Source organism: Balaenoptera musculus, chromosome 18, assembly GCF_009873245.2.
Source record: "Balaenoptera musculus isolate JJ_BM4_2016_0621 chromosome 18, mBalMus1.pri.v3, whole genome shotgun sequence".
In the NCBI taxonomy this organism is placed as follows: domain Eukaryota; kingdom Metazoa; phylum Chordata; class Mammalia; order Artiodactyla; family Balaenopteridae; genus Balaenoptera; species Balaenoptera musculus.
Genome location: NC_045802.1, coordinates 67656478 through 67683631, shown reverse-complemented (window position 1 = coordinate 67683631; position 27154 = coordinate 67656478). Strand labels below are relative to the sequence as shown.

The following is a 27154-nucleotide window of genomic DNA, read 5'->3' as shown; positions in this document are numbered from 1 at the left end:
CCTCTGGGAGGTCGCCTGGAGCCCGTTGCCCCGGGGCCAGGCGGAGAGGGGTGGGCTGGCGTGGAGGGCAGGAGGGAGACGGTAGAGTAAGAGTTGGTACTCACCGCGCCCTCACCGCCCAGACCCGCTGGGCGCCCCACCGGCCCGTACTTGGGGGGCGGGATGGGCACGTGGCCCACCCCCGGCTCGGACCGGTCCCCGCGCTCCACTCGCCGGGGGTCGCCTCAGCTGAGGCCCCCTCCCCGCACCCGCCCGCGCGTCCACCTCCCCGCTCCGCTCCGCCCCGCCCCGGCGGCTGCGAGGCGGTGCAGCCCGCAGGAGACGCGCGGACCTCCACCCGCTCTGGCAAGCGGCGGCGCAGGCGGCTGCGGCCTAGGGCGCCGGGCGGCCGCGAGCCTCCTCCCCCTCCCGGAAGCGCGGGGCGGGGTCCCCGGCCGGGCCGCGGGGGCGGGCGCGGGGGCCGGGCCGGGGCGGGGCGCGCTCCGGGCTCGGCGTTCGCGGGCTCGGCCGGCTGTGCCCGTCCACTCCGGCTCCAGGCGGCCAGCGCTCGGGCCCAGGCCGCCAGGTTCTAGCCGAGCAGCAGCAGCAGCAGCAGCGATAGCGGCGGCAGCTCGCGGGGAGACCCCGCGCTCCTCGCAACCCCTCCCCAGTGCGGTGCATGGAGACGAGGCCCGCCGCTCGCCCCTGAGCCCGCCGCCCGGCCCGGGACCCGCGGGGGCTGGGGTGGCCTTGGGCTCCGGCCGGCCCCGCCGCCCGAGGGCTGCGCGCGGCCCGCGGGCCTCGTCGCCCGCGCGGATCGCCGCGGCCCGGCCGTCCCGTCCCAGGAAGTGGCCGTCCTGACCGCCATGGCTCACTCCCCGGTGCAGTCGGGCCTGCCCGGCATGCAGGTAGGCAGGGACCGGGCCGCCGAGGGGAGGGAGGGATGCGCGGGCCGGGGCGGAAGCGGAGAACTTGGCGGTGTAAACACGGCCCCCCCCCCCCACGCTGCACCTTCCGGGGTCGCGCCGGCCTCCCGCGTCGTGCTCGCAGCACCCGGGGTGCTCTGCCCGGCGGCCGCGGGTGCGTGTGTGCAGGGGCCTGGGGGCCGCGGCCCGGAGGCGGGCCTCGCCGGCCGGGAGTCGCGGTGGTCGGGGGGTGGGTGGGATGTGGGGCTGCCGGCCGCTGCGCCCTCCTCGCTTCCCTCTCCCCCCGGGGCCTCCCGAGCCGCAGGCCCCGCGCCGGCCCATTCCCGGGGAGAAGTGATGTGGGGAAATGCCCTGGGAGGCCCGACTCGCTCTCAGGGCCCCGGCGCGGGCGGGGGGCGGTGGAGGCCCCGGTTCCCCTCGGCGAGGGGGCGGTAAAGTTTAGGGGCGGGGGAGGGCCTCGGGCGCGCCACGGCTCGTCCCGGGCCTGGAGGGCGGAGGAGGCAGGGTGGGGTGGAGGAAGGTGCCACCGCCAGCTCCACTTCCAGCGCGTCTGTTCCGCGCGTTTCCTCCCGGTGCATATGGAGGGGAAAGTGCGAGCCTTCAACCCTTCTGGAAGAAGGAATCGATGGCACAGCGTACACTCGAGTGTGGATCCCGGGACCCAGGGCTTTGGCTTGGAGTCTTGATTGGATGCAGCTGAGTCCCTTCCCAGTAACCCTCTCCGTTGCCACTTTGTGGCCTCTTGGCCTCTCAGTGACGTTTTTTGGAGTGGGGTAAAGGGGGAGAAGTTGAATTCCAAATTTACAGGGATGCTTTAAGGTTTTTCGCCATCGGGGACTGTTTTTAGCCCTTTGAAAGATAAAACCACCGTCCTTGGCTAATTTGTAATGTTTGTAAGCGTGTAAATGGGGGCAAAATGTTTGGCATTAAAATCTGACGGTAGAGTTAGGGAATGTCTTTAAAGTTTGGCTCTCCCAGGCTAGCCGAGCAAGGGAGCAGAGGAGCTTTAAGAAAACAAACACAGGTATCCCAGTGGACTATTTATTTTATAGCCTTCTACGGGCTCATTTTCTTTTTTTTCCCCCCCTCACCCTTGAGGGCTGCGAAGTGCGGTATTCGGACCTGGACTCCATAGGAGCCGGGAATCTGCCCCCCCTCCTTAAAGAGAGAGCATTTCTCTCTTTCTCTCCCTCTAAATCTGAAAAAGAAAACTCGATTTCATTGTTCAGGTTTGATATGTAGAAAAATAATAACACAAAGTTACCAGAATTTTAGCCTCTTTAAAAAAAAAATGTTGTAACAGTTAACATTAATAACTTGACGGTGCTTGAAGAAAACTGTCCTTGAATCTCATGTAAAGAGCTGTTAAACTCAACACGCATTTAAAACCTAAGCTTCTGCTGACCGCTAGGTAAAAATCAGATGTGGTTTCTTGGTATTTCCTAAAAATTCCTGCTTTGGTTTGGTTTGGTTTGAATTTAGAGACAGGAAGGCAGGGTGAACTGGGTAAAAAGTTATTTCTGACCAGTAGGGCAAGAAGGGCCTCTTGTAATGATTAAAAAATACGTTTGCTGTGTACTTTCTTTAGACAGACTCTTATGCTGTTAATCAGGTTGTAATCTAGCACACGTGCCTCACTTAGAGCTTACCATGGAGGTACTCAGCTTCTGTGGAAAGCGAATCAGTTTAAAAAGGTACTTAAAGCCTTGCTGGCAGGTGCCCCGGAGTCAGTATCAGATGGTCACCAGGTGGTGTCTAGTCTCAACACTTTTTTTGTTCTCCCCTTTTAATTTTTTTCTTCAAGAGTGTGGGCCAGAATTCTTTTTTTTTTTTTTTTTTTTTTTTAATTTTATTTATTTATTTATTTATTTATTTATTTATGGCTGTGTTGGGTCTTCGTTTCTGTGCGAGGGCTTTCTCCAGTTGCGGCAAGTGGGGGCCATTCTTCATCGCGGTGCGCGGGCCTCTCACTACCGCGGCCTCTCTTGTTGCGGAGCACAGGCTCCAGACGCGCAGGCTCAGTAGTTGTGGCTCACGGGCCTAGTTGCTCCACGGCATGTGGGATCTTCCCAGACCAGGGCTGGAACCCGTGTCCCCTGCATTGGCAGGCAGATTCTCAACCACTGCGCCACCAGGGAAGCCCCCAGAATTCTTAAATCTTGGGAAAAGAAGGTACATTTCTTTTAATAATTTGGCCTCCCAAATGTATTTCCTAGGTAGTGTTACAAGGGAACTGTTTCTATTGTGCTTCCTCAGTGTAAAGGCTGATAAATTTTTGTTGGGTTGAAACAACCAAATTTTCAGCTGTTACAGTTTTAGGGGCATGAAGGTGGCTTCTGACAGAGTCACCCCTGTATTTAAGTGCATCTACACACTGTATGAGGATTGTTTTTAGTGTGCCATTTGGGGAAGAACATTCCTTCCCTCTCCCTTCCACTCCAAAAAAAAACAACCGGCACATTTATTTCCTACTTTGAATCGGCAGCTGCTGCTGCCCAGGGAGGCCTTCCTCAGAGTTGTTGTGGAGGATTAAATTAAAGGCACACCTGCCTCGGACTGCTCTCCAGGCTAAAACAGGAGGAAAGAAGTACTAACCCTCCTGTGCTGTGTCCTGATACATCCCATAACCTCCCTTTTTTCCTCTCTCATCTCCTGATGAGGGTTCATAAGGCGTTGGCTTAAAAATTTCAGAAAGACAGCAGAGTGAATTCAGGCAGCCTAGGCAAAGATGCTTAAAAAATAAACCTGAATTGACAGAATAATTTCAGTGAAAACATCATTTTCATTGTCTTGCAAATCATTTTTATGCCTCTTGATTCTTATTGGTACTGCTTGAGGCATAAGTGTAACGTGTGCCATTTTCTAGACGTGGAAACCAGCAGAGACTGAACTGACCAAGGTGAGATAGTGCCTTATGTGGCAAAGTTGTGATTGGAAACCAGGTCTTTCCTGCCCTCAAGACCCATTGTCTAACTCACCATGCTGTATTATTGCTTTATTATTACTCTAGCAAACAGTAGTGCTTACTTCATTCCAACTTGGGTTTGCTGAAGAAATTAAAATACGGTATTTTATTTGTTCAATCAGCAACCGTTATTGAACACTGTTGTGCCGGGTGCTTGGTGAGGGGTTGATGACTGTAAATCTGAGTGAGTTACGAGTGATCCTTTGTAATAACCTTTTCATGAAGGCTGCCAGGGGCCTTTCCTTTTTTTTTTTTTTAAACCTCCCACACCCCAGTTTCATATTAGCATGGGGGAAAAAAATAGAAATCATGAACTGAATGTAGTAACTACGAATAGACATAAAGAAATTAGGTTGAGTTGTGGATTTAACTACCCCCTGTCCTTCGCTGAACACTTGTTGCTTCTCTCGATTTAATTCAGCTTCAGCTGGAGGCGGCAGCATCCGTCAGCTTTTAGTTGCGTAAGTTGTAATTTAAAAAGAATTAGATTTTGGTTTATAAGTTTCTATAACGGAATTTTATCAGTCACTTTAAACCTTTTCTGGACCGTGACCCATGTAAGAAATATATTTTACATCAAGACCTGAAAGTAAAGGTTTCAGAAGACAGTCCTCAGCCTCACTACTTGTGATGTACTGTTGTGGGATGCATTTTATTAAGAAGAAAAACAAAGAGCTGTTGCAAAACTAAATTGATTTCACAGCTGACTGAATTATACTAATTTGATATGTAACATGTATGACAGGGCCTGAGTTAGTTTAGCGTGTTTTGAGGATGTCATACATGTAAGATATTCTCATATTTGAAAGTACAGACCGTTTACAGGAATAGCTGGAAAACGCAAAGTCTCTACTTGTTAACATCATCTTTGCGTTTCTCTGGCTGCCTGGAGAAACCTTTGCTGAGAAATGCCCCTCTGTGTGGGGAGAGAGAGAAACGTTTAATGGCCAGTTTGGGTGAGTTGGGAACTTTTCTCCAGTGCTCTTGCTTACCCTGGGGAAACCTGTGTGCTCTGGAAATCTGGGAAGTGAAGACAAACAGAAGGACAGCTGCACTTAATCTTGCCTTAAGTGCTCTCGTACTTTTTTGCCTCCGCGTGTGTGGACGTTCAGGGTATTTGTGAGGTGGAGGCCCTGAAGGCACCTCGAGGGCCAGGCTGACCCGTAGAATGTGGTCCAGCGTTGGCCTGGACGAGGAGCCGCGTCCTTGCGGCACATTTCTGCAGCAGCCGCGGCAGGTGTAGGTGAGACCCTCCTTCTGGCCGGTGCTCAGGAGGTCAGCGGCCTAGCGAGGGCCGACTGGGGTGCCCTCCCCGAGAAGGTTCAGATGAGCGGGGGAGGGGGGCGCAGAGAGCAGGGCGCGGGGTGCGAGAGCAGAGCGGACTCGCGGCGCCCAGCCGGGGCCCTGGAGCTGGAGGGGCGGCAGCTGGGGAGGGGGCCCGCGTTCCCCGCCGCCTGGGGCGGCGCACGTGGTGGGCCAAGGTGGAAGGATGCTGGGAGCGCTGGCTGCGGCTCGGGAGGCGGCGGTGGCTCTCTGGGCGAGAGGCCCCCGGGATAGCGAGAGGAGGAGGCTGAAGGGTGGGAGGGTCTCGTGTCCGCCCGCAGCGCAGGTGGACCTTTCAGCAAGGTTGCCTCAAACCTTGTAATGTGAACTCTTAGCCAACATTTTATAGTCTTTATCACTCTCCTTCACGCGCCTTGCTTTTGACCTTTTCCCATGCTCTATGCTATAAGGAAAATAAAGACACATTCTCTGTTATTGTTAGTAGCCTATATTTAAGGTTTTTTTTTTTTTTTTAAATACCCATTTCAAGACTTCATAGTCCCTCTTCTCTATCACCAAAATTTAACAGTGTTAAGAATTTGTTTTGCTTAAAGTCAGTTTTGGAGGGGGAGGGTTGTCAGAAGATTATAGGAAGAAAACAACTTGGAGGAGTCCAGGGCATTTTGGTTCTAATCCCGTATCAGGGAACGTTCTTGATAGCATTTCACATACAACCAGTGACCTTCAAGTAGAACTTGGTCAGATTAGATTTTTCTAGGCTGCTAACGTAGCACAGTGTCCCGGCGGAGGGTAGTTAAACGGGTAAGTGGCATCGTTGCTTTCTTGTTCCTTTTTGTAATTTTTGTGGTCATCTTTGAGTTCACTGTTCTGGCGTGTGGAGCAGAGTTTACTTATTTGATGCGACTTGACACAGCTTTTGAGTTGAACAGTTTTTCTAGGACTTTGGTACGAGATGCGGCGTGAAGAGTTCCTGAAGAAATGAGCCTGTCGGTAGTTGTTGCTTCTTCCTAGTGTATTTTACAGTCACACTGAGGCCAGGGTCCAGGAGCCTGAGGATCTTTGGGCCGCTCTGCTCTGTGATTTCTCCCTGTGATTCAGAATTGCCTGCTCGGAAACTCCATACCTACAGGAAATGGACCACACCCAACCCAGTCCTGCTGTGGCTTTTTTTGGTGCTTGGGTTCAGCATTGTTATCATTAATGGAATCTCGTGGCGGGTATGAGCGCAGGAAATAGAAGTCGACTCTGTTACCCCTCTATTGCCCCTCAGAGTCAAGCACTGTCATCCGACTGACTGGTCGTTTCCCTGCCGTAACTCCTGTTTTTGCAGTGCAATACCTTTCAAACTCTCAGTGCTCAGTGCTTTGAGAAGGAGAAAAGCAGAGCTGTTACAGCACCTGGCTCCTGGGGTGGATGCCGAGTTTCCTAATCCTAAACGGCTCCCTGGTTTCCGAGATTTAGAGGAGGGAAAATAAGGTGAGATGTACCTTTGCTTGGGACAAAGTATAAAGCATCCCGGTTGTGGGTTACAAAGGCACTTGGTGTGCACGCCCCTGGGGATGGCACTGTCCACTTACAGACCTTCCATTATATTTTCAGGAGGGTCTTGGTCAGTAGAAGGAGCCCTGTTGGTATCCGAATACATTGTGGGAACTTTTCGAGTTTTACATTAATGCTTACCAAATACGTAGCCCGTGTTTATCTTCCCACTAAGTCTCTTCCTGTTTTTAAAAAGACTTTCTGGCCCTAAGATTTGAAAGGACCGTGTAGGTCCAAATCCTTTGTCTTATGTTAATTACTTAGAATTTTTGTTTAGTTTTTATTTGAAAAGTTACGCACGTGGTAAGGGTTGTTGGGAGAGAGCAGTTCCTTGCCCTTGGCTTCCATTTCCTTCCCTCACCCCCTCCCAAGGCAGCCCCTTCCATCCTCTTTGCTGGCAGTTGTTGTTGTTACTTCTTTGTTCACAAAGAGCATTTAAAAATCGCTGTTTCTTTTTTCCCTAGTTTCAGGCGTTGTCAGTAGACTTTGGACCCTGAAGATGAGGATTTAGTTCTCGTGTCCTTGCCTCCTTCCCTCCCTTGTCCCTCCCCTCCCTGTGCCCAGTGCACTTACGTTGGTGACTTCAGTTAGATTCGTGTGTATGTTAACGTGACTGTGGAAACACTAAGCCCAGCCAGCCATGAGTAAACCAGGATTACTTTTCAAATCTTATTTGGAAGTTTTTTTTTTTTTTTTTGGAAATGTAATTGTCTTAGTCTGTTTGGGCCCCTGTGACAAAATACTGTAGACTGAGTGGCTTAAACAACAAACATTTCTCACAATTTTGAAGGCTGGGAAGCCCAGGATCAAGGCTCTGGCAGATTTTGTGTCTTTTGAGGGCCTGCTTCTGGCTGTGTTCTCACAGGGCAAAGGGGGAGGGGGTGCTCTGGGGGGGGGGGGTCTCCTTATAAGGGCAGCAGTCCCAATCCTGAGGGCGCCACCTTCATGACCTGATCACCTCCATCACATTGGGGGTTGGGTCTCACCATATGATTTTGGGGAGGGGGCATAAACATTTAGTCTGTAGCAGCACTTGTAACTTATTCAACCCCAAACCCACTGCCAGTTGTTGAAATCTCCTCTTGGGAATGTCAGGTGAAGCACACAGGCCATCTGTCCCTTTCACTCCTCTGGAGGGAGACTGCTTCCTATGAACCTCCTAACCTGTATCGCTGGCATCCCCTCTGCCATCCCTTGTCCTCCTTGCCTTCATCCTCGGGATTCCTTGGGCTGCTCTCTCGGGATGGCTTGTTTTCTGTGTCTCCTGCCATCTTTCTTGGTTTCCATGACTGTGTTGGTGGAGCCTATCTTGTAGTGGCCTTCCTGTGAACAGGGTGCATGGGAGATAGGTTTTTTTGAGGTCTTGGATATCTGCAAGTTTCTTATTTTTGCCTTTCCCCTCGATTGATATTTTGGCATGGTGTTTAGTCATGGGGTGGAAATTACTTCCTTCAGAATTGTGACAGCAGCTCCACTGTGCTTTAGCTTGCAGTGTTGCTGTTGAGGAATGCAATGCCACACCGATACCGGAATCTATGCATGCAAGCTGTTTCATTTTTCCTGAATTTCATAGGGTCTGAATTTTTTCTTTGTAATCTGAAGTTTCATCATGATGTGTCTTGATGTGGGTCTTCTTTTATTTTTTGTGGCAGGTACTTCATAGGCCCTTAATCAGACAACTCAGGTCTTTTTGTTGAATTGTTTCTTTGATTCCCTTTCCTCTCCCATTTCCTATGTTCACTCTTTCTTAAACTCTTTATTATTTGGATGCTGGACCTTCTGGACTGGTCCTCAAGTATTCTTACCCTTTGAAACCTGTTTTCCATCTCTTTGTCTTTTTTCCTTGGCTTTCTGGGAGATTGTCTCAACTTATCTTCCAGCCCTTCCAAAGAGTATTTCATTTCTGCTCTCGTTTTTTAAATTGTGAGGGCTCTTTTTGATTCTCTGAATGTTGTTGCTTTCTTGTTTCAGTTGACATATCTGCTCTCATCTCCCTGAGTATGTTAATTGTAGTTATGTTGTTTTTTCCCTCGGAATAGATTCTCTTCCCCCACGGCCCCTTTGCCCCCCTGTTGGTTTTGGTCTCTATGTTTTGGGGTAGAGGCCACCCTCGAATGTCCACTCATATTTCAGAGTAGGGGACAGGCTGATTGGAAGTCTGAACCCTGACTGGGGCTTTTTTAACCCCAGTGATGTAGGTGCTCCTAGCGGGCATGAGAGGCGAGGAAGGGCTGATGTCAGTTGCGTATCGCGTTTTATACATCGTGCCTCCCTGCAGAAGCCTTCCCGTGAGCCTTCGGCTGCTCCCGGTGGGCTGGTGGTTGTCCACTCGTGGTCCCTCCTCCCGCCTGAGGCTCGCTCTGGATGAGGAAAGGCGCTGAGGGCGGGCGCAGTGCCCCGTGTAGTTTCACTCCTGCTCCTGAAACCCTCCATTTTCCTTTGCAGAGAATATGCTTTCAGTTTCCTTTCCTGGGGAGGCACGGGGCAGTTTCCTGGCTGTGGGCAGCGGGCAGGCCGTCTGGGCGTCCCACCGCTTCTGCAGGACTCGCAGTCACTGCTCTCCTGGGGATTCGGCAGGGTGGGTGCAGTTGATTCTCTGCTTTCCCTGCCTCGGGCTTAGCATTTGCCGTCTTCGCCATCTTTCTTTCCACCACCCACTTTCCAGCTTCTGGAATTTTCTTGCTGCGGGTGTTCTCTCCCCTCCTGGTATGTGGAGGTTTAAAGCCTTTTTTAAGAAAACCCCCTTTATACTGTGATTTCAGTGGGGTTTCAGGATTGACCAAAGTAGATCTTATGCTCAGCGTGCTCTCTACCTGGAAATCACTCTCTTCAATTTATAGATGAATGAATAGAATTTGAATTCCAAGGTCAGGACCAACCGGTCCGTGGGGGCGGAGAGGGACTCCTGAGCCGCTTTCCTCTTCATCATGTGATGCCTTCTGATTTCTCTCTGTAAGAAAAAGGCAGTGTGCACACACCCTAGTCTTTCCGTGTGTCTGTCTGTGACCTCCACCTCCCTGACTTGAATGCTTTCTTTCCCTCTGTCTCTCATTTTCTAGTCTCGGGATTCTGTGGGCACAGGACCGTTTTCAGGGCGCCCCACGGTATCTTGTTGGAGGAACATTTGCTTAAGTCGACTGATGTTTTGGGGGTGCAGCCTTGGTCCGGGATTGAGTGTAGGCTTCCTGGGAAGCTGGCAGCGCCACCGCCAGGGTGGGTCAGGTGCCCGTGGGGGGACCCAGCCTGCACGTGTCTGGGGACGAGGCGCCTTGGACTCGGGAATCCCGCGCGTGGCTCAGTGCTGCCCCTCAAATGCTCGCGTTAGTGGATACGTGGCTCCAAGAGTGTGCTTCCTGCTTAGAACAGAGCACCTTTGGAGGTAGAAACGTACAGTGGTAAACGAGTGGAAATGAAAAGTAATCCAGAACTTGGGGACTGGTTTTGGTCAGCAGCTGTTTTACGCACAGTTTCCCAGCATCACTTTAAAATCAAGTTCAGTGCGGTTGTCTCAAAGTCGTTAAATTGCTACCTGAACTCCTGGTGAACTGAGAACCTGCTGTAGAAAGGTCTTGTTTGAGCATTTCTTTCCCGGGTTTGATGCCCTTTCATTGTACCAAACATTTCTTGAGAGGTAATTTAAAAAGAAAAAGATACGTAAGTACAAAGAATTGCACAGTTCCTCAGCAGTTCCCACCGGGAGGCGGGTGGCTTTTTCCTTCTGCTGCACTGTGTTACCGGAATAGATAAGTGGGAAAAGCAAGTGGTCCTTTGGTGCTCCCATGTTGATGCCCTTAGTGGGAGCCTTGTAGGAAGGGAACTAAATTTTATTGCGCTCCTTCCAATGCAAGGAGGGAGGGAGGAGCAGCTTATGCCCTTGGCTAATCCTCGGGGCCTCTGCTGAGGGAAGGCCTGTTAGACCAGTTTTACAGATGAGAAAACTGAGGCTTAATGAAACTCGACCAAGGCTCCCGCCCTGAGAGCAGAGCCCCGACTCCCTGACTTTTGGTGCTGGCATTTGTGTTTTCCTCCTCCCTCCACCAGAGTGCCCCCGCCCCCCATGTGGCTGCTGTTTCCTTCACGACCAAATTGTGCATCCAGCTTCCCTGAGACCAGCCCAGTTCAGGGCTGGTCACTCATGGTATTTTGGTCACTTTTATTTCCACGATTTTGTTTTTTCACGTTTGAAGAAGACTTTGTTCATGTCCCAGTGTTATTCTTAATTGACTTCCTGGAATTCAGGATTGTGGGAGTGGGGGGAGGTGACGGGTCCCTGGTCTGTTTCTCGTTGTTGTCTCTGCTGAGCCCTCATGCTGCCCTTGGGGAGGGATGGCAGCCTTTGACTTCTGTTTGTTACCCCTCAGGTGTTGCCCAGGTTGTTTTGAACTGTGCAGAAATATTAACTGAAAAAAGTACCCTGTAATCTAACAGTGCTTTTGAGATCTCAGCGTTTATGCTCATCGATCACCTGGAGGGCTTGGTGGAGTTTGCATTTCTAACAAGCTGCCAGGTGTGTGGCTGCCGCAGGGACCACGCTTTGAGAACCGCTGCACTGCAAAATTAAAAATCCTTAAATCCCTGTTGCTCCCCCTGGGAGCACCGTACAGCGGTGCCCATTTGAAGAGCAGCTCAGTGGAAAGTCATGGAAAGTCAGTGCTTGCAACTTAGGGCGTGTATTTCAGAGACTGACTTCGGAACCACAGGTCTAACTTTGAAAATTGAATAGGCTTTTTAATGGAAAGAATTGTTAGAATTTTTACTGTGGTAGCATGTATTGCACACCTGTTAGGGGGCAGAGGAAGATGTGTGCTCCGTGTCTTTTTGACTTTGGAACCTTATTTTTTAAGGAATGCATCTCTCAGAACTAGCCTTCATGGTTCTTTTGGAAAACCCTGAACCAGAACCAAAGCCCTGAGCCTGAAGCTCCTCCACAGCCTTGCCAGGATCATCTCTCAACTGTTTTCATCATGTCGCTCCCTGCTTAAAAACCTTTGGTGGAAGGGGGGAAAACTGCGGTGAGGTGGGGATGGTGGTGTGCTGAATTGGGCAATTGGGATTGACATGTATACACTGATGTGTATAAAACTGATGCCTAATAAGAACCTGCAGTATAAAAAAACAAACAAAACAACTAATACTAAACTTTCATTGGGTTATTTGTATGGAAATATGTTAATATAAATGTTTCAGACATTACATGAAATTTCTAAAAATCTTATATTTGTATTTGTATGGAAATATGTATGGAAATATGTTAATATAAATGTTTCAGACATTAAAAAAAAAAAAAACAAAAAAAAACCTTTGGTGGCTTCCTGACCAAACATAAACTCCAGCTCAGAACTCAGGGCCTGGTGTTCCTACCCGGCTTCCTTGTGCGCTGCGTTCCCACCCCCTCGCCCCGCGGGAGAGCCTGCCTGCCCCGCAGGGTTGCCCCAGAGTCCTCTGCCCGGTAACCGCTGGTGAGCCATTAGTATTTGTGTTCTGTTGCCTTTTTTTTCTTAATTGGATTGTACGGGCAGACCTTCAGGGAAGGTCCCCACCGTCAGTCCGTCCAGCTCCCCCATGATGCAAGACCCGTGAGGAACACCTGCTGGTGGAGGGAGGGGACAGCTAGGAAATGAGTGGCCTCCTCGGGGCAAAATCGATTTTCTTTTCTTGTAGTTGTTCTGCTTAGCCCTTAACTGAAGATGTACATATGTCTCTGAACTGAGAATACTATTCCAGACCAATAGTCTTTTTAATGTTTGAGTTGTCAGAGATTTTGTGCTTTTATGTATAAATAGTTGATTTGATTTTTAATTCAAAAAAATGATATCCTTATTTCTCTATTAGCAATCTTTTATTAGAGTGTACTGTGATTAGCTAGACTTTGATCTTACTGGACTTGCTTATTTGAGGATGGTTTTGGGAGGAGTAGGAGACCTTTTTTTTTTTTTTAAGTGTGTTGTAATTTTTTTGCAGTTCGCTGTATGGCTTTTTCCAGTATAAGGGTAAATGGCGTATTAAGCAGACTTAGGGGATGGACTGTGTCTGGAAAGGTAGTTATGAGGTTTGGGCTCTCCTCTTTCCTTTGTTAATAAAGAATTTGAAGTGTTTGTAAAAACCCCTGTTTGTGTCATTCAGAATGCCTTCCTCCCAATTGTCTTCTTCAAGAAAAAATGAAGTGCTTACATGAAGTGAAACTGCTTGCGTTTCCTGGCCTGGTGACACAGGCTGCCTGTGTTTATCTGTGCAGCGGGCAGGATGTGATGGGATCTGTACACCTGACAGTGGTGGAGGTCTCAGGCCACCCTCCGCAGCGGGCCCGGGGCTGTTACCGCCAGCAGTGCGAAGCTGTGGCCCTGGCTCTTGCCGGATGGAACTCCATTTCCCCATACCGTGAAGCAGTCACAGTTGAAAGTGATCGCATGGTTTAAAGTAGCTTTTAATGGAAAAGCAGTTTTCCCAGGGATCTACGTATTCTCTTTCTCTTGGATGAATTACTGCTTATGTGAAGCAAAATGCTTCTTGAGAGGAGACCTTCTCAGCCTTTCTCCCAAAATAAATAAATAAATATTCATATATGCGTGTGCATCAAAAATGTGTTTTTATTTTTTTATTTCTCTTATATTTCCAAAAGGAACAAAACCCTCAAGGTCCTGAAAATTAATTGTTATGAAGGTGGTAAAATACTTTTAAGCCTTTTTATTTATTTATTTTATTTATTTATTTATTTTTTTAAAGTTGCAATTTTTTTTTTTTAGATTTATTTATTTTTATTTATTTATCTTTGGCTGCATTGGGTCTTCGTTGCTGCTCGCGGGCTTTCTCTAGTTGCGGCGAGCGGGGGCTACTCTTCTTTGCGGTGCGCGGGCTTCTCATCGCGGTGGCTTCTCTTGTTGCGGAGCACGGGCTCTAGGCGCACAGGCTTCAGTAGTTGTGGCACGTGGACTCAGTAGTTGTGGCTCGTGGGCTCTAGAGCACAGGCTCAGTAGTTGTGGCGCACGGGCTTAGTTGCTCCCTCCGCAGCATGTGGGATCCTCCTAGACCAGGGCTCGAACCCGTGTCCCCTGCATTGGCAGGCGGATTCTTAACCACTGCGCCACCAGGGAAGTCCTTAAGCCTTTTTAAAATGGTAAAATTCTCAATGTTTTTATACCTAGCCTGTTGCATAGATTATTTCTTAATATGTTAGCTACAGCCACTAAATAAGGCTGTTTTTGCAATTCCACAAAAATGATCCCTCTCTCGATTCGTCCTTGTGCATCAGAGCAGCGGGGATCCCTCTCGTTTCCGTCGGGGGCTGTGTGCCGCGAAGGCCCTTTGAGGGAGGGCTTCCGGGTGCTTGTCTGCTGCAGGGTGGGAGCTCCCTCCCCAGACTGGCCATGTTGTCTGCACATAGTCTTGTAAAAGACAGTGTGAAGTGGGGGTCTGAAGATGGGTGCAGAAATGGAATAACACCCCTCAGTCCATCCACCACTAAACTGTTTTTAAAGCACAAGCGTCTGTAATCCCATTACTTGAATAGAGCTGTTTTCCAGGCGTTGTTTCGTACATTGTTTTCCACTCAGAATTGGATGGTAAATATCACCCCCCATTTTCACGAAAATTTCCTTGTGATGATTTTAATGGCATTTCTGACTCACCTCTTGGAGGTAAAGCATGCCCCATCCTTAGGACACGGAGTTCTAGCCAGAGCACATTCCTGTTTGGTTCTGCTGGTTAGATAGAATTACCTTGCTGCTTTCATTTTGCCTTTGGAGAAGGAAAAATTAGCCATCCTCCTCCTCCCACAACAGTGTTATTGGAAAGCACTGTGGTGGTTATTTCATGAGTGTTTGTAGGTGATTGCTTCACTTACGTCAGTAAGCCAGACACTCACCAAGGGGTATTACGTATTCATGCTGGGCCCCTTGGCCCTGCAACAGTTGTGTCCTAAACAGAGGACCCTATGTGTGGATGGGGGCCCACAGAGACTCTGCGTGTGTACACACGTGTTCATGTGAGCATTAATTCAGAACCACAGGACCACTCCTTTCCGGGCTCCTCTCTGCGGTGGATGGAACAAGTGGAACGGTGGGAATCCTGCCTGGCTGGATTGTGTTCTTCAGATGAATATTTCGTACATGTGATCAACATTCCAGTTTTAAAATAGTTTATATCCTGCATGTCTCTTTTTAGTCTTTGATTTAATGAAAAGTTGTAGAAGATGTAGAAATTCACGGGACAATAACAGGTGCAAATACGGTGACTTAAAATTACTGCTGTGAATGAACATTCTGGCTCCGCGCACCAAGAGGATGGGTGTGCTTTTTACCCGTTTGATAGTGGATGCGTTCTGAGTGACGGGGCTGTAGTCACTGAAATCACACATACCGCGTGTACGCGTTTTCTTCCCGCCCAAGGCGCACATGTGAGCGAGGGTCTGCGGGCGGTGGTGGTGCCAGTGTTGACCACGGGCGCCTGGCTTCGGGGACTGGGGCTCCGAATAGCCCCGCATCACTTCAGGTTTTCCTGCCACGTGGATTCAGATCAGTTTAGACCTCCCCTCCGAGGGAGTCATGAAAAACTCTTGGTTTTCAGAGACGTTGGGGATTTGGGTTTAGGGGCGTGGACCTGTGCTGCTGCCCTTCTACCATATATATTTAATGAATGGAAAAACTTAAGGAGAAATACAAGGCAATAGTATGAAAGTAGAGCATTACTGAACTTTTCTAGAACCGTTCTGCTTTTTTTCTTTATTCAAATTAAAGCAATTTTTTCTTTATTGTGTGACTGATTGCCTTTAGTTATTTAACTCTTACAAGAGTGATCATGGAAAGGGAAACTTGTTGCATAAAAGTGCAATGAAAGAAAAAGAGGACGTGTTGTCAGACTTCGTAAAGATCTTTGCTATTTTAAGCTGAAATACTAGGAAGTGATGTAGTCAGTGTGGCCATTTATTTTATAAAACAAAAAAAATAAGGGATTTATTAATATTTTTATTTGTAATCTATTTCCATGATCACCACTGTTACAGTTTGATGCAAAAAGAAGCAAATTTTTTCATGTGTCAGAAATAAAGTTTAAACTATGGGCAGTTCCCAAGTACATTTCAGATTTCACTTGTAAGTGTGTTGGTTAGAAGTCCCACACATTTTCTTACAGAAGTGAATTTATAAATGGTGATTAAGTTCTGAGGCTAACTTAGAAAAGCCTAACTGAACTATGACTTCCTGGTTCTGAAGGCAGGAAGCTAGTTAGTATAAGAGGGTTGGAGAAGAAGGAAGACTTGACTTTTCTTGGTGCAGAACTGGTCCCGTGCAACATTTCTGAGTTCAGATCGGTCTCTTGTACTGTGCTGCGCCTCACGGTTACCACCAGTACCTTTGTTCTTCATCCTTTAATGCCTTCCTGATACTGCAGCTCTGGCGTGAGTCCCTCTTTGCTACATTTCATTGAGAAGTTCTCAATGAAAATTCCTATTCTTCATTTTAAAATTGATTTTAGGTAGATGTTGGAAAAGCATTTATACTAGTTCATAAAAGTAGCAGTTTTAGAGGAAGAAAGAATGTGTGTTGATCTAAATAGATATCTAATAGGTAGAATATTAGGCAGTGAAAAATTGATGGCATACAGGAATGATGTTTAGGGCTGCAGAGGGATTTGCCATGTGTCGGACACTGTGCTGGCATTGGGATTAGGAAGATAAATGATAACCCCGTGTTCAGGAGGCTTACAGTCTAAGAGCAGAGGCACGTGTGTAAACATACTTTTCCTTGGGATAAATGCAGTTGTAGAAGGAAGCATAAGGCGCAGAAGAAACACAGAGGAAGGAGTAATTATATCGAGAGGTGGCAGTTTGAACCTCAATAAAGAAAATGATGCCTGAGCTCTTTTTTTAATTTAAAAAGGCGGAAGGAATCCAGACAATAGAATGTTCAAAAGCGTGAGAGTTGTTTTTTTTTTTTTCTTTTTTTTTTTTAATAGCACAGAGTGTTTGGAAAAGTGCAAGGAATTCAGTTTTGCTGGACTTTAAAGAAAAAAGAGAACAAGAGAGTTGAAGTTGAAGAGGTAGTTGGGGACCAGCTCATAAAGGACAATGCTGAGTGGTTTGGGCTTTGGCCTGTTAGGTGATGCAAAATTCCCAGGAATGTTTGAAGTGGCAGAATGAGACCAATTTTGTTTTGAAAGTTTGGCACTTGGACTGGAGAGGGCAGAGGCTGGTCCCTCAGGTAGGAGAGCACTGATGTGGGACTGGACGGAGGCATTGGTGGCTGGATGGGATTCAAGGGGGAGCCCTGGGCAGAATGGGCCGGCTTGGCGGTGAGGGTGATGGAGGGGAGGATTCCTAAGATGGCCTCTAGGGATCCGGCCTGGGTGTGTGGGTGAATGAATCATGGGACCACCGATTGGCATAGATGATGAAGAACCTACGCAGATAAGGAGTTCTGTTCAGGTGACTGGAATGTAGGTGGAGGAAAGGAACAGGTGGTTACATGCCTGGGTCTGGAGCTTGGGGGAAGAGTCCAGGCTAGGCTGGTGATTTACGAATTAGGTCATCAGGGGGTGGTTCGAAATATGAGAATGGGCGTGAGCACTATGGGGAGGGTGATTGGAAAGGGAGGAGCCCGAGTTCCAGATCTCACCGGCACCTGGGTGCTGCACCTCGCTTCACCTGTTCCTCACTGTGAGGCCTTCTACTCTGAACTCTTTTGTCACAGTGTCAGTGATTTCCACCCCTGGCCCCAGGGTGGGGGGATGGGCAGGGAGGGGCGCTGTGTGGCTGGTCTGTTATCAGTGGGAGCAGTTCATGAGCTGATTGTCCGGAAGTCGAGAGCAGCTTGTAGTTTCTTGGGTGCTGGGAGTTTTATTAGATAAGTCATATGCCAGAGTTCCAAATACCTAGTATGTACTTAATTTTGACCCTGACGCTCTTTCTTTAGTGTGTAGTTTAATGAATGTCATGCCTGAAGTAATTATTTATTTATTTTTGGCTGTGTTGGGTCTTTGTTTCTGTGCGAGGGCTTTCTCTAGTTGCGGCGAGTGGGGGCCACTCTTCATCGCGGTGCGCGGGCCTCTCACTGTCGCGGCCTCTCTCGTTGCGGAGCACAAGCTCCAGACGCGCAGGCTCAGTAGTTGTGGCTCACGGGCCCAGCTGCTCCGAGGCATTTGGGATCTTCCCAGACCAGGGCTCGAACCCGTGTCCCCTGCATTGGTAGGCAGATTCTCAACCACTGCGCCACCAGGGAAGCCCTAGTAAGTAACTTTTGAATCAACTGGGTAGCAGAATTTAACAAGGATGTTGTTCAAACGTCTTAGTGTTTGGTTACATGGGCAAAAATTGCTGTAGAAGCCTCTAGGTTAACTCTAAACCTGGCAGGCTTTCGTTTTACCCCACATGGGTGGTGCTAGGGTTCCTGTGGTGCTTCTTACCGGCCTGGTGCACCCTGGAGAGGAATCAGGAAAAATGAAAGCCGTGTTGGGGATGGGTTGTTTGGGGATTATGTTATTAAAATAATTTTCTTTAATATTTGTACAGTTGAAGCATCCTAAAATGCCAGTTTTAAACGAGAAGGGAATTTTGGAGTTTGATCTATCTAGTTGGTTTAGTTTAATCTCTTAAGAGGCACGATGTTTTAGAATACTTGGGGGTCTGGAAATGTCAATTTATAAAACTTGGCAGGTTAAATCAGAACTCCTGATTTATTACAGTTTTAGCCAGAGGTAATTTTAATAATTAAAGTGAAATGGCCCATTTAAAAATTCTGTAAAGAGTAGTGGGCACTGAGTGTTTTGGGGAGGTATGGGCTGTTTGGGGGAGTGGGTAACTGGAACAATGAGGATACTCATTTTTAAAAATAGACTTTATTTATTTATTTAAAAATATTTATTTATTTATTTATTTATGGCTGTGCTGGGTCTTCGTTTCTGTGCGAGGGCTCTCTCTAGTTGTGGCGAGCGGGGGCCACTCTTCATCGCGGTGCACGGGCCTCTCACTGTCATGGCCTCTCTTGTTGCGGAGCACAGGCTCCAGACGCGCAGGCTCAGTAGTTGTGGCTCACGGGCCTAGTTGCTCCGCGGCATGTGGGATCTTCCCAGACCAGGGCTCGAACCCGTGTACCCTGCACTGGCAGGCAGGTTCTCAACCACTGCGCCACCAGGGAAGCCCTAGACTTTATTTTTTAGAGCAGTTTAGGGTCACAGAAAAATTGAGTGGAAGATGCAGAGATTTTCCCAGGTACTCTCTGCTGCCCATCAGTGTCCTGCACCAGATTATATTTTTTATTAGGGATGACCCTCCATTGACACATCATTATCACCCAAAGTCCATAGTTTATGTTAGGGTTCACTGCTGTTGTGCATTGTGTGGGTTTTCATAAATGTGTAAGGACATGTGTCCACCCTTCTAGTATCATACAGAATAGTTTCACTGCCCTAAAAATCAAGGAGGGTGTTTTTAAAGCATGTCATTTGGATTCTACTGAAATATTGTTCTGTGAACATGTGCCATTTTTTCCTCATTAGCTTCTGCAATCCTGAGCTCGGTTTGGTCCTCAGGGTCTCAGTCCCTTGCCATAATGCCAGTTCCTGTGGGAGGCTGTTGGGGATTTTAAGGGAAAATACCACATGGTGCCCCCCCGCCCCCCCCCCCCCCCCCCCCCCCCGTAAAGATTCCTTCTAAAAATTGAGCTGTTACAAATTTTAATTTATTTAAAATATTATAGAAGTAATATATAACTAATGGTAAAAAAAAAAAAAATCAAACAGTGCAGAACTGTATGATTTTATTCCCCAGGGGTAACTAATGTTGAAGGCAAGGAGTCTGTGGTTGCCTTAATTGCAAAGGATTGTTCACTGTCTTGCATTTAGAACTGAAGGGAAGGCTGGGAATTCCATTTGATGTTTTTTTCTTCCCTTTCACAGCAGTTCCATCAGAAATGTCACTAACCTCTAACCAAGACCATTTAAGCAGTCCAATTTCTACCAGCACTTAAGTGCTTTTAATACTCCTGATGAGCCATGATGCTCATTCTTCAACCAACAGAGACTTAGTGGATGTCTGCTGTGCTTAATGCACCATGCTCGGGGCTGGGCAAGGGGGCGAGCTGCGCCTGCTGTCCTTAATGTGCTTATAGCCTGGCATTGGCAGACTCCGGCGAGCGCTGGTGGTACAGGGTGATATTAACCAAAAAGTGGGTGAAAGAAAGGAAGCCCTCCTGGAGGAGGTGGCATGTGGGTGTGTATTTGAGCAGTTCTTTAAGGGGCTCTAGTGGGTAAAGGGCACTCCAGGCAGAAGAGATCTGTTCCTAGAATTGGCTGAAGTTTGGGGTGACTGGTGTACATGAGTAAGGTTACGGTTTTTCCTTCCCCTCCTCCTTCCTGAGATAATGGGGAAGAGAAAGTATGGGAAAGCTTTTTGTTTGGAGTATGATAAAAGTGCTGAAAAAGGAAGAGGAAGTATGATGGGGGTTTCAATCAGGTGGTGTCTCCTTAATGGATTGGATAATCCAGATCAACCCTGAAGTGGCCTTGGTGGCTTCTTAGCTTCTTTCTGATTTGCTTGGGGAACAGATAATAAGGAGAGATTGGAAATCTGGGTAGGCTTGATATTTACAGGCTGGTCACAGTATTCTGTATGTCTCTTTTGAAAATGTTGAGCTTAATTTTCACTCCTGATTCGGCAGAGAGATTTGTTTGTTTGTTTTTTAAATTGGGTTGAATACACTTGAAGCACAGTAGACAGTATATATGGTTTCGTTTTCTTTTGCATACTTAGAATTGGGCCTCTAGAACGAAACAGGACAGTTTTTACAAAAACGACTTGCAAATGAGTGATTTTACCTTTGAGTCAAGAGCTCTGGGGCTTCTCTCATCCAGGAAAAGGGTGGCTGTGGCCGTGAACCTTCATGGGAGGCCAGGGTATTAGGAAGTACAGTTGGACTTGGGTGATGGTTACTGGTGGTTTGTCTTTTCGGAAGACAAAACTATAGGAGGGGGGCTGCTCCTGTTTTAAGGGGGAAAAACAAAAGAGGCAGAAGAAACGAGCTTTTACCTTCTCTGAAGCGTTATCTCAGTTGGTAACAACTGACAGTGATGTTTCCTGAGTTAGGATGAAAGCCCCTTTGCGGAAGATGGAATCTGGCTGTCATGGGGGACCCTGCAGCATTACAGCTCTAGCCACTGTAAATAAATGTGTGAATATGTTAAATGAGTAAGTGAGATTCCTGTAGAAAAGTCAGGTCATTAAATGAAAGAGTTGTAAGATGTGACAACCTGCTCTGAGGTCACACCGAGCAGAGGCAGGCAGGGAAGAGGTGGGTGGCCTTAGGCTAATGGAGGAAGTTGCTGAGCTTAGTTGACAGTTCGCTGACTGTATTTCAGAAGGTTGTGCAAAAAATTCTTTTCACTGAGACCTTTGTGTTTCGCAGCGTGTGTTATCTATAGTCTCAGGATGGAGTTACCAGTGAGGTTGTATTAGCAACAGCCCGATTGCAGAGGCCTCTGCATCAGGACCACTGTGGTCCTGGCCCAGGGTCATGATTTGGGTCAGGATGCACCTTGAAGGTCATATAGTAGATCAAGTGGTTCATTCGTTTTTCCTAGAGAAAGATGTGGTATGAGGGAGAGCAGTGATGTGTGTATGTGGTCAGGTGTGTGATTTGAGGATGAAGCCTTGAGATGGGTCAACTCCTTGACACTTGCATGATTTATCTATCCATATCCAGCCGTTAGTTGAAATTTACCGTGTGCCAGTTGTCTGCATTTCAACTACTACTGCACGTAATTTGGCAGTTGTGACTCAGAAGAAGAATGCAGCTAAGGCTTCTGATCAGACTGTAATGGGAACATGGGATCATTTGTTATGTACCAGTTTTAAAAAGTTAATTTTCATATTTTATTCTCAGGAGAACTATAGTATGTGTGCATTTTTTTTGTCCTTTTGCAGATGAGTAAACCAAGTCCTAGAGAAACAAATAGCTAGTAGGAGGAGGTGGATTTGAACCCACGCGCATCTGGCTGCAGGTGCCACGTTCTTTTCTTCACACTATGCCAGGTTCTCCAGTGGTTTTACATACTGGAGTCAAGAATTAGGGTTTCAGTTGAGTTCTCAAGGGAGAAGGGAGGGACTGGTGACCCAACGCCGTAAGTGACATCACTTCCCTGAGGGTTTAGCAGCAGATAGTTCAGTATGGATAGGAGCTGCAGCTGGGGGTTGATTCACTGGAGTATTTGATCACATGGCTGATTGAGGCTGTGATGCTGACATGTAGAAAAGGTTACTACTTGTATATGTTGTGCTTTCTTTCAGTTTGTTCAGTTGGTCAGAAAGAGTTGGTAATAAGGCCAAGGTTATTGGGTTGATCGCTGAACAAAACTGGGGGCCTTGCAGAGAAAACAGTGATTGGCAGTTAAAGGTGACACCTCCTGACCTTCCCCTGCACCACCCTTGCGGCATCCATACCCTTTCGAGAGTCAGCAGACGAGAGGTGTCTCGGTACAGATACTGGGAAAACAACTCACAGTCAGCACCCTGGTGAAATTTTTTGTCTGCATCTTTTAAATTTTTTTAATGTAAAAAAATGGTGCCTGAAAACAGGTATGGGAAGAAGGAACGCTGAGGCGTTAGAGGGTCCCCAGAGATGAAGGGGTGAATAACTCTTGAGAGGGTTCACGTGACAAACACAAAGAGTTAATGTGCTGTGTCCGTTTTTAGTGGAGAAAAATCCATCTTCTTGGCTCTTCGGAGCTTGTTGCTTGGTTCTCGATGCCTTTTTTTGAAGTGAGAAATGGGACTTGACTTTCCAGGTGGAGGTTTTGCCACCTGCACTTGTAGGAGCGGAGATAAGAAGGCCCTTTTGGGTGATAGTTGGGAAGGTGAGCAACCAGCCTGCTTACCGTCGGGTTGGTTGGAAGGAGGCCTGGTGGAAGGGCAGCGGGCAGTCCCGAGATGGCCGAGGCCTCTGAGAAGCGCTTGAATTGGCCGGTGAACGGGAGCAAGCCCCTGTGCACCGTATTCTTGGCAGAATTGGTCACCTTATGGATATAGCGTCCATATCACCTAAGCTTTTTGACAGGTCTGATAATTTCATCATTAAAAAAAAAACCCCAAATAAAAAGGCTTCTAACATGAATTACTCAAATGCTACTTGATTTTTGTGACATGATGGAAAGAAAGGAAGAAGGTCTTTGGCAGTGAAGGGAGGGGGTCTTTTCATTTATGCGTCTGGCCACTTGAGATCTGCCTGGACTGGTAGGGACACACCTGACGGGAGAACATTGTCTTCAGGGAGACGGTGACCAGTGCCACGCGCAGGCTCTAAAAGGGCCCTAAGCAGGGTCTGCTGTGGAAGGTGAATCGACTCATCAGCTGGACCCCTGCATCCTCCCCAGCCTCGGCTTCATGATCATGTGTCTTGTCACATCTTTGTCTTGTTCTTTGCCTGCAAGTGAGAAGGCACACGTAATTAAATGTGCTGTCTTTTAAATGGAACGACTTCATATAACGTAATTTATTTCTGTTCTTATTCTTCTTCAGTGAAACCTAGAATGGCAAAGCTTTTAAGAGGAGTGCTGAATTACATCTCCACCTCTTGAGAAATTCCCATGAACTCCCAATTTCTTTAAACTTTCATGTTTCCTGTTTAGCTTCAGAAAAAAAAATCACATGGGTTTAAAAATAAATGCAGATATGGCAGGAATTATGTCTTCTTGAGATTTGTCAGATGATTTATCTTTTTTAGTCTTTTGTTTATTGGTTCTCCTTATGGAGAGAATTGTTTAAAAGTAATGCAGTAATTACAGTGTTTGGTATAATATAATTCAGGATGTTTAATCTAATATAGAAGGACATTTGCTGCTTTTAGCTTTTTTATTATAATAGATTGGTTTAGGGTAATGGATTAGAGAGGTCTGATAACTGCTCTTTTGTAGCCAGAATGGTTGGATCCAAGAATTCTGGACTGTAAACTGAAAATCTCCTTTGTGAACCTAGGCCTGGCGTTTTTTGATCTTTTAGTATATATATGCGTGTCTGTTCATTAAAAATGGAAATGCTGTAGTTCTGCCTTTCTTAGTAAATTTGCAAAATAAGCTCATTTTCAACAATTGGGACAATGCAGAAAAACAGATTTAAAAAAATAGATAACCACTGTTAATATTTTAGTGTACATCCTTCCAAAGTTTTTTTCCTGTGAATGTATATTACTTGCTTCTCCTCCCCCGCCCCACACAAACACAACAAAAATGGAATTATTCTATAGGTACTGCTCTGTAATGTGCTTTTCTTTCTTAAACATTGGGATTCTTTTCCATGGCAGTAAATCAGCATTATTTTGAGTGGCTGCTTGGTATTTCATTGTATGGCTGCAGGGTAATTCCTGTAATTAGTTGATGTCTGCTTAGGTAATTTGCAGCTTAAAAAGAAATTATGGTAATCTCCAATGAATATATGAATCTTTTCACTCCTCTAATTATTTCCTTAGGATAAACCAGAAGAAGTGAGATTTTTTTGCTATTTCCTTATATCCATTTTTAGGTATAATACATACGTATATATGGAATCGTCTTTGCTTCCATATCTGGCATCTTCTGTGTTCCCGTTTATCTTTTTAGTTTTCCCATTTTTACATGATTTTTTGTTCCGTCATTGTTTTCAGCAGTGTCTTGTCTGCTTTTTGCTGCTTTTAATGTGATATTTATTTTGGTAATGATTTTTATTATCTTTGTCTCCAACCATGTTGATCCGTTTTTGAGATTTTTAAAATAGAGAGTCCCAGTTTTAATTTTATCGAGTCAAGAAAAATATTTGTCTGAAATGTTTCCCCTCTCCCTTGGAAATTCCTCTGACATATCATTTTCCTTCTGCCTTTTGCTTATTGTATTTTTTCACTGTCCCTTTCCTTTGAGAGGCACCTCTGCGTGCCTGTGTGGGGCGTCCTCTGGCTTAGCAGGTGTCTCTGGAGGGGCAGTTCCGTCTGTCCTGCAGGCTGCCCAGCATCAGGGCAGGGACCCTTGTGCCTCTGCTCTGCACCCCTGCCTGTCACCATCCTCTGCCCTGCACCCCTGCCTGTCACCATCCTCTGCCCTGCACCCCTGCCTGTCACCATCCTCTGCCCTGTACCCCTGCCTGTCACCATCCTCTGCCCTGCACCCCTGCCTGTCACCATCCTCTGCCCCACTCGCTCTTCCTTTGGGTGACTCAGCGATCTACTAGTTTGATTGCAGATGGACTTTTTTTTCTGATTTTCATTTTATTAACATTTTATTATCTTGTGTGGATCACAGGAGAGCAGCGTAAATGTGCCTTTCGTTTGCCGCCTTTTACTGGAAGTGTCCTTGTAGTTATCCTGAAGCCTGGGTTCCCTCGACAGGGCTGACTCCTTCGAATGGGAGCCAGGACGTCCACGCTTGCCAGTCTGCTGCATGCTGTTCTCATTCCGTGTAGGACCGAGGAGGACCCAGGAGTAAAATGCAGCTTCGTTTGTGTAACAGGAGGTTCATCTGGGATAGAGAGCTGTGTGGATGACCTTACTAGATGTCCCGCGGTAAACCGTCTTGATGGAGATCCTTTAAAGTTCTGCCTATTAGTTTGTTTTTTTTTTTTTTTTAATTTTATTTTTGGCTGCACGCGGGCTTTCTGTAGTTGCAGTGGCCTCCTCATTGCGGTGGCTTCTCTTGTTGCGGAACACGGGCTCTAGGCGCGCAGGCTTCAGTAGTTGTGGCACGCGGGCTCAGTAGTTGTGGTGCATGGGCTTAGTTGCTCTGCGGCATGTGGGATCCTCCTGGACCAGGGCTTGAACCCGTGTCCCGTGCATTGGCAGGCGGATTCTTAACCACTGCGCCACCAGGGAAGTCCCTGCCTATTTAAAGCTTCCTTCCACAGTGTTTGGTGATCACAGTTTCCCGTTGGCGGGAGGTTGCATGAGTCATGAGTCATTCCCGTTAGTGGGCTGAGAAAGCAGGAACCCTGCGCTCATGGGGCCTCTGATGCTCCCCCCGCCCCCCCCCCCCCCGCCCCCCCGGTTCTGTTCTGACCTGGCCTGGTTCTACCTGCCGCAGCTTCCTTATGGCAGGGACCTGCAGAGGTTGCCTCCCTGGTCCCGTTTGGAGAATTGAAGGCCTGTTGAAAAGGAGCTAGCTCTAAGGACAAACTGTGGAGCAGGGTCTGGAGTCTTTGTGCATCTGGACCAAATCCTTTTTGGGGACACATCTTGATTATTCCAGCTCGGTATTTCCAGACTTAGCCCGATGGGGGCTGGCTGGCATTTCCCCCTCAGCAGGGGCGGGGTCCTGGGTCGAGTGGGATTCAGTGATGTCCCGGGGTGCCGCCTGGCGGGGCAGGGTCTGCTGCTCAGATTGCCGAACTCCGTCCTCTGCACGTCCCCTCCCACAGCAGTCAGAGCCCCTTCTGGGGTCCCCACCCGCACTTGCCCAGCCTGCTGTGGGTTAGGAACCCAGGTTCTTGGCCTTTCTGAGAGTGTGTTGATCGTGGACCAGACTGTTCCGTGGGAGAGCCAAGGACCCCCTTGTGTGAAGAGCAGCGCGTGCTAATTCAGGCCTCCGGATTCGTGACAGCTATTTTTGTGCTTAGAGGCCTTTTTTTGCTTCATGCTTCTGGTGGGTTGAGGTTTCTAAACTCTGACCTCTGAATCAAAGCTGAGCTACTACACTTGAATAGCTGTGTGAGCTTCAGTTAAATATATGCGTACTTGCTGGCACACTTCAGCCTGGGAGCGAATTTGTTGCATTGTTCGTCTGATTTGCCCTTCAAGTGTTTAGTTCTCTTTTTGCGGATGCTCAGCTCTGTGGGGTCCCTCTGCGGAGGGATCTCGGTGAAGGGGGAAGCTTTGGAGGCGGGCGTCACCGGCACTGCTGCAGAGCAGTGCCGAGGCCGTCTCCCACTCCTTTCCCCGGGTTGGCATTTTCAGGCCCAGGGTGGCTTCGGTTGGCTGGCTTTCCCCTACACTCTGGCTGGAGGGTCTCAGATTTTGTTCTCTGTCCTGTTATCTCCACAACAAACCCGTTCTTGTCAGGCTGTATTTTAACAATTTTGAGTTTGGAAATTATGGGGTCTCAACTTCAACTGAGTTGTTGCAACCATAAAGCGAGTGTTAATGCTTGGGCACGTGGATGGGGAAGCACGGTAAAAGACCAAGACTTAGAAGGTGAACTCTCTTGCCAACTTTCCCAGGGGTCTGCGTCGCTTCCCCCTCCATGAAAGGGGGATTTGATACAGAGAGGTGCGGTGGAAATTAGGAGCCAGGAAGCCTGATAATTTATTAATCTAAGGCATGTGACGTTTAACATCTGTCTCTTAATGTGAAGTCAGTGGACTGCCTTGTACATTGTTTCCTGGATCTAAGAGGCCAGCTGAATGATGGCTTTCTGAGAAGTAGGAAGTGATAGATGGGTGTGAGAGATTACCATGTTACCAGCTGAGCTGAACCCAAATCTGCAAGGCTGGCTCAGTTTTAGTTACCATCAGTAAAATGCAGGACTG

The 27154-nt window shown here is 47.7% G+C and overlaps 1 protein-coding gene across 1 annotated transcript in view; it reads left to right on the top strand.

The window, feature by feature from the left end:
- Positions 1–464: 464 nt before the first annotated feature.
- Positions 465–27154, top strand: part of STK24 (serine/threonine kinase 24) — a 106024-nt gene continuing 79334 nt past the window's right edge. The window contains exon 1 of the mRNA XM_036831476.1: positions 465–887. Within this exon, the coding sequence (XP_036687371.1) occupies positions 846–887 (42 nt within the window). The 5' untranslated portion in view covers positions 465–845. The remainder of the gene's footprint in view (positions 888–27154) is intronic.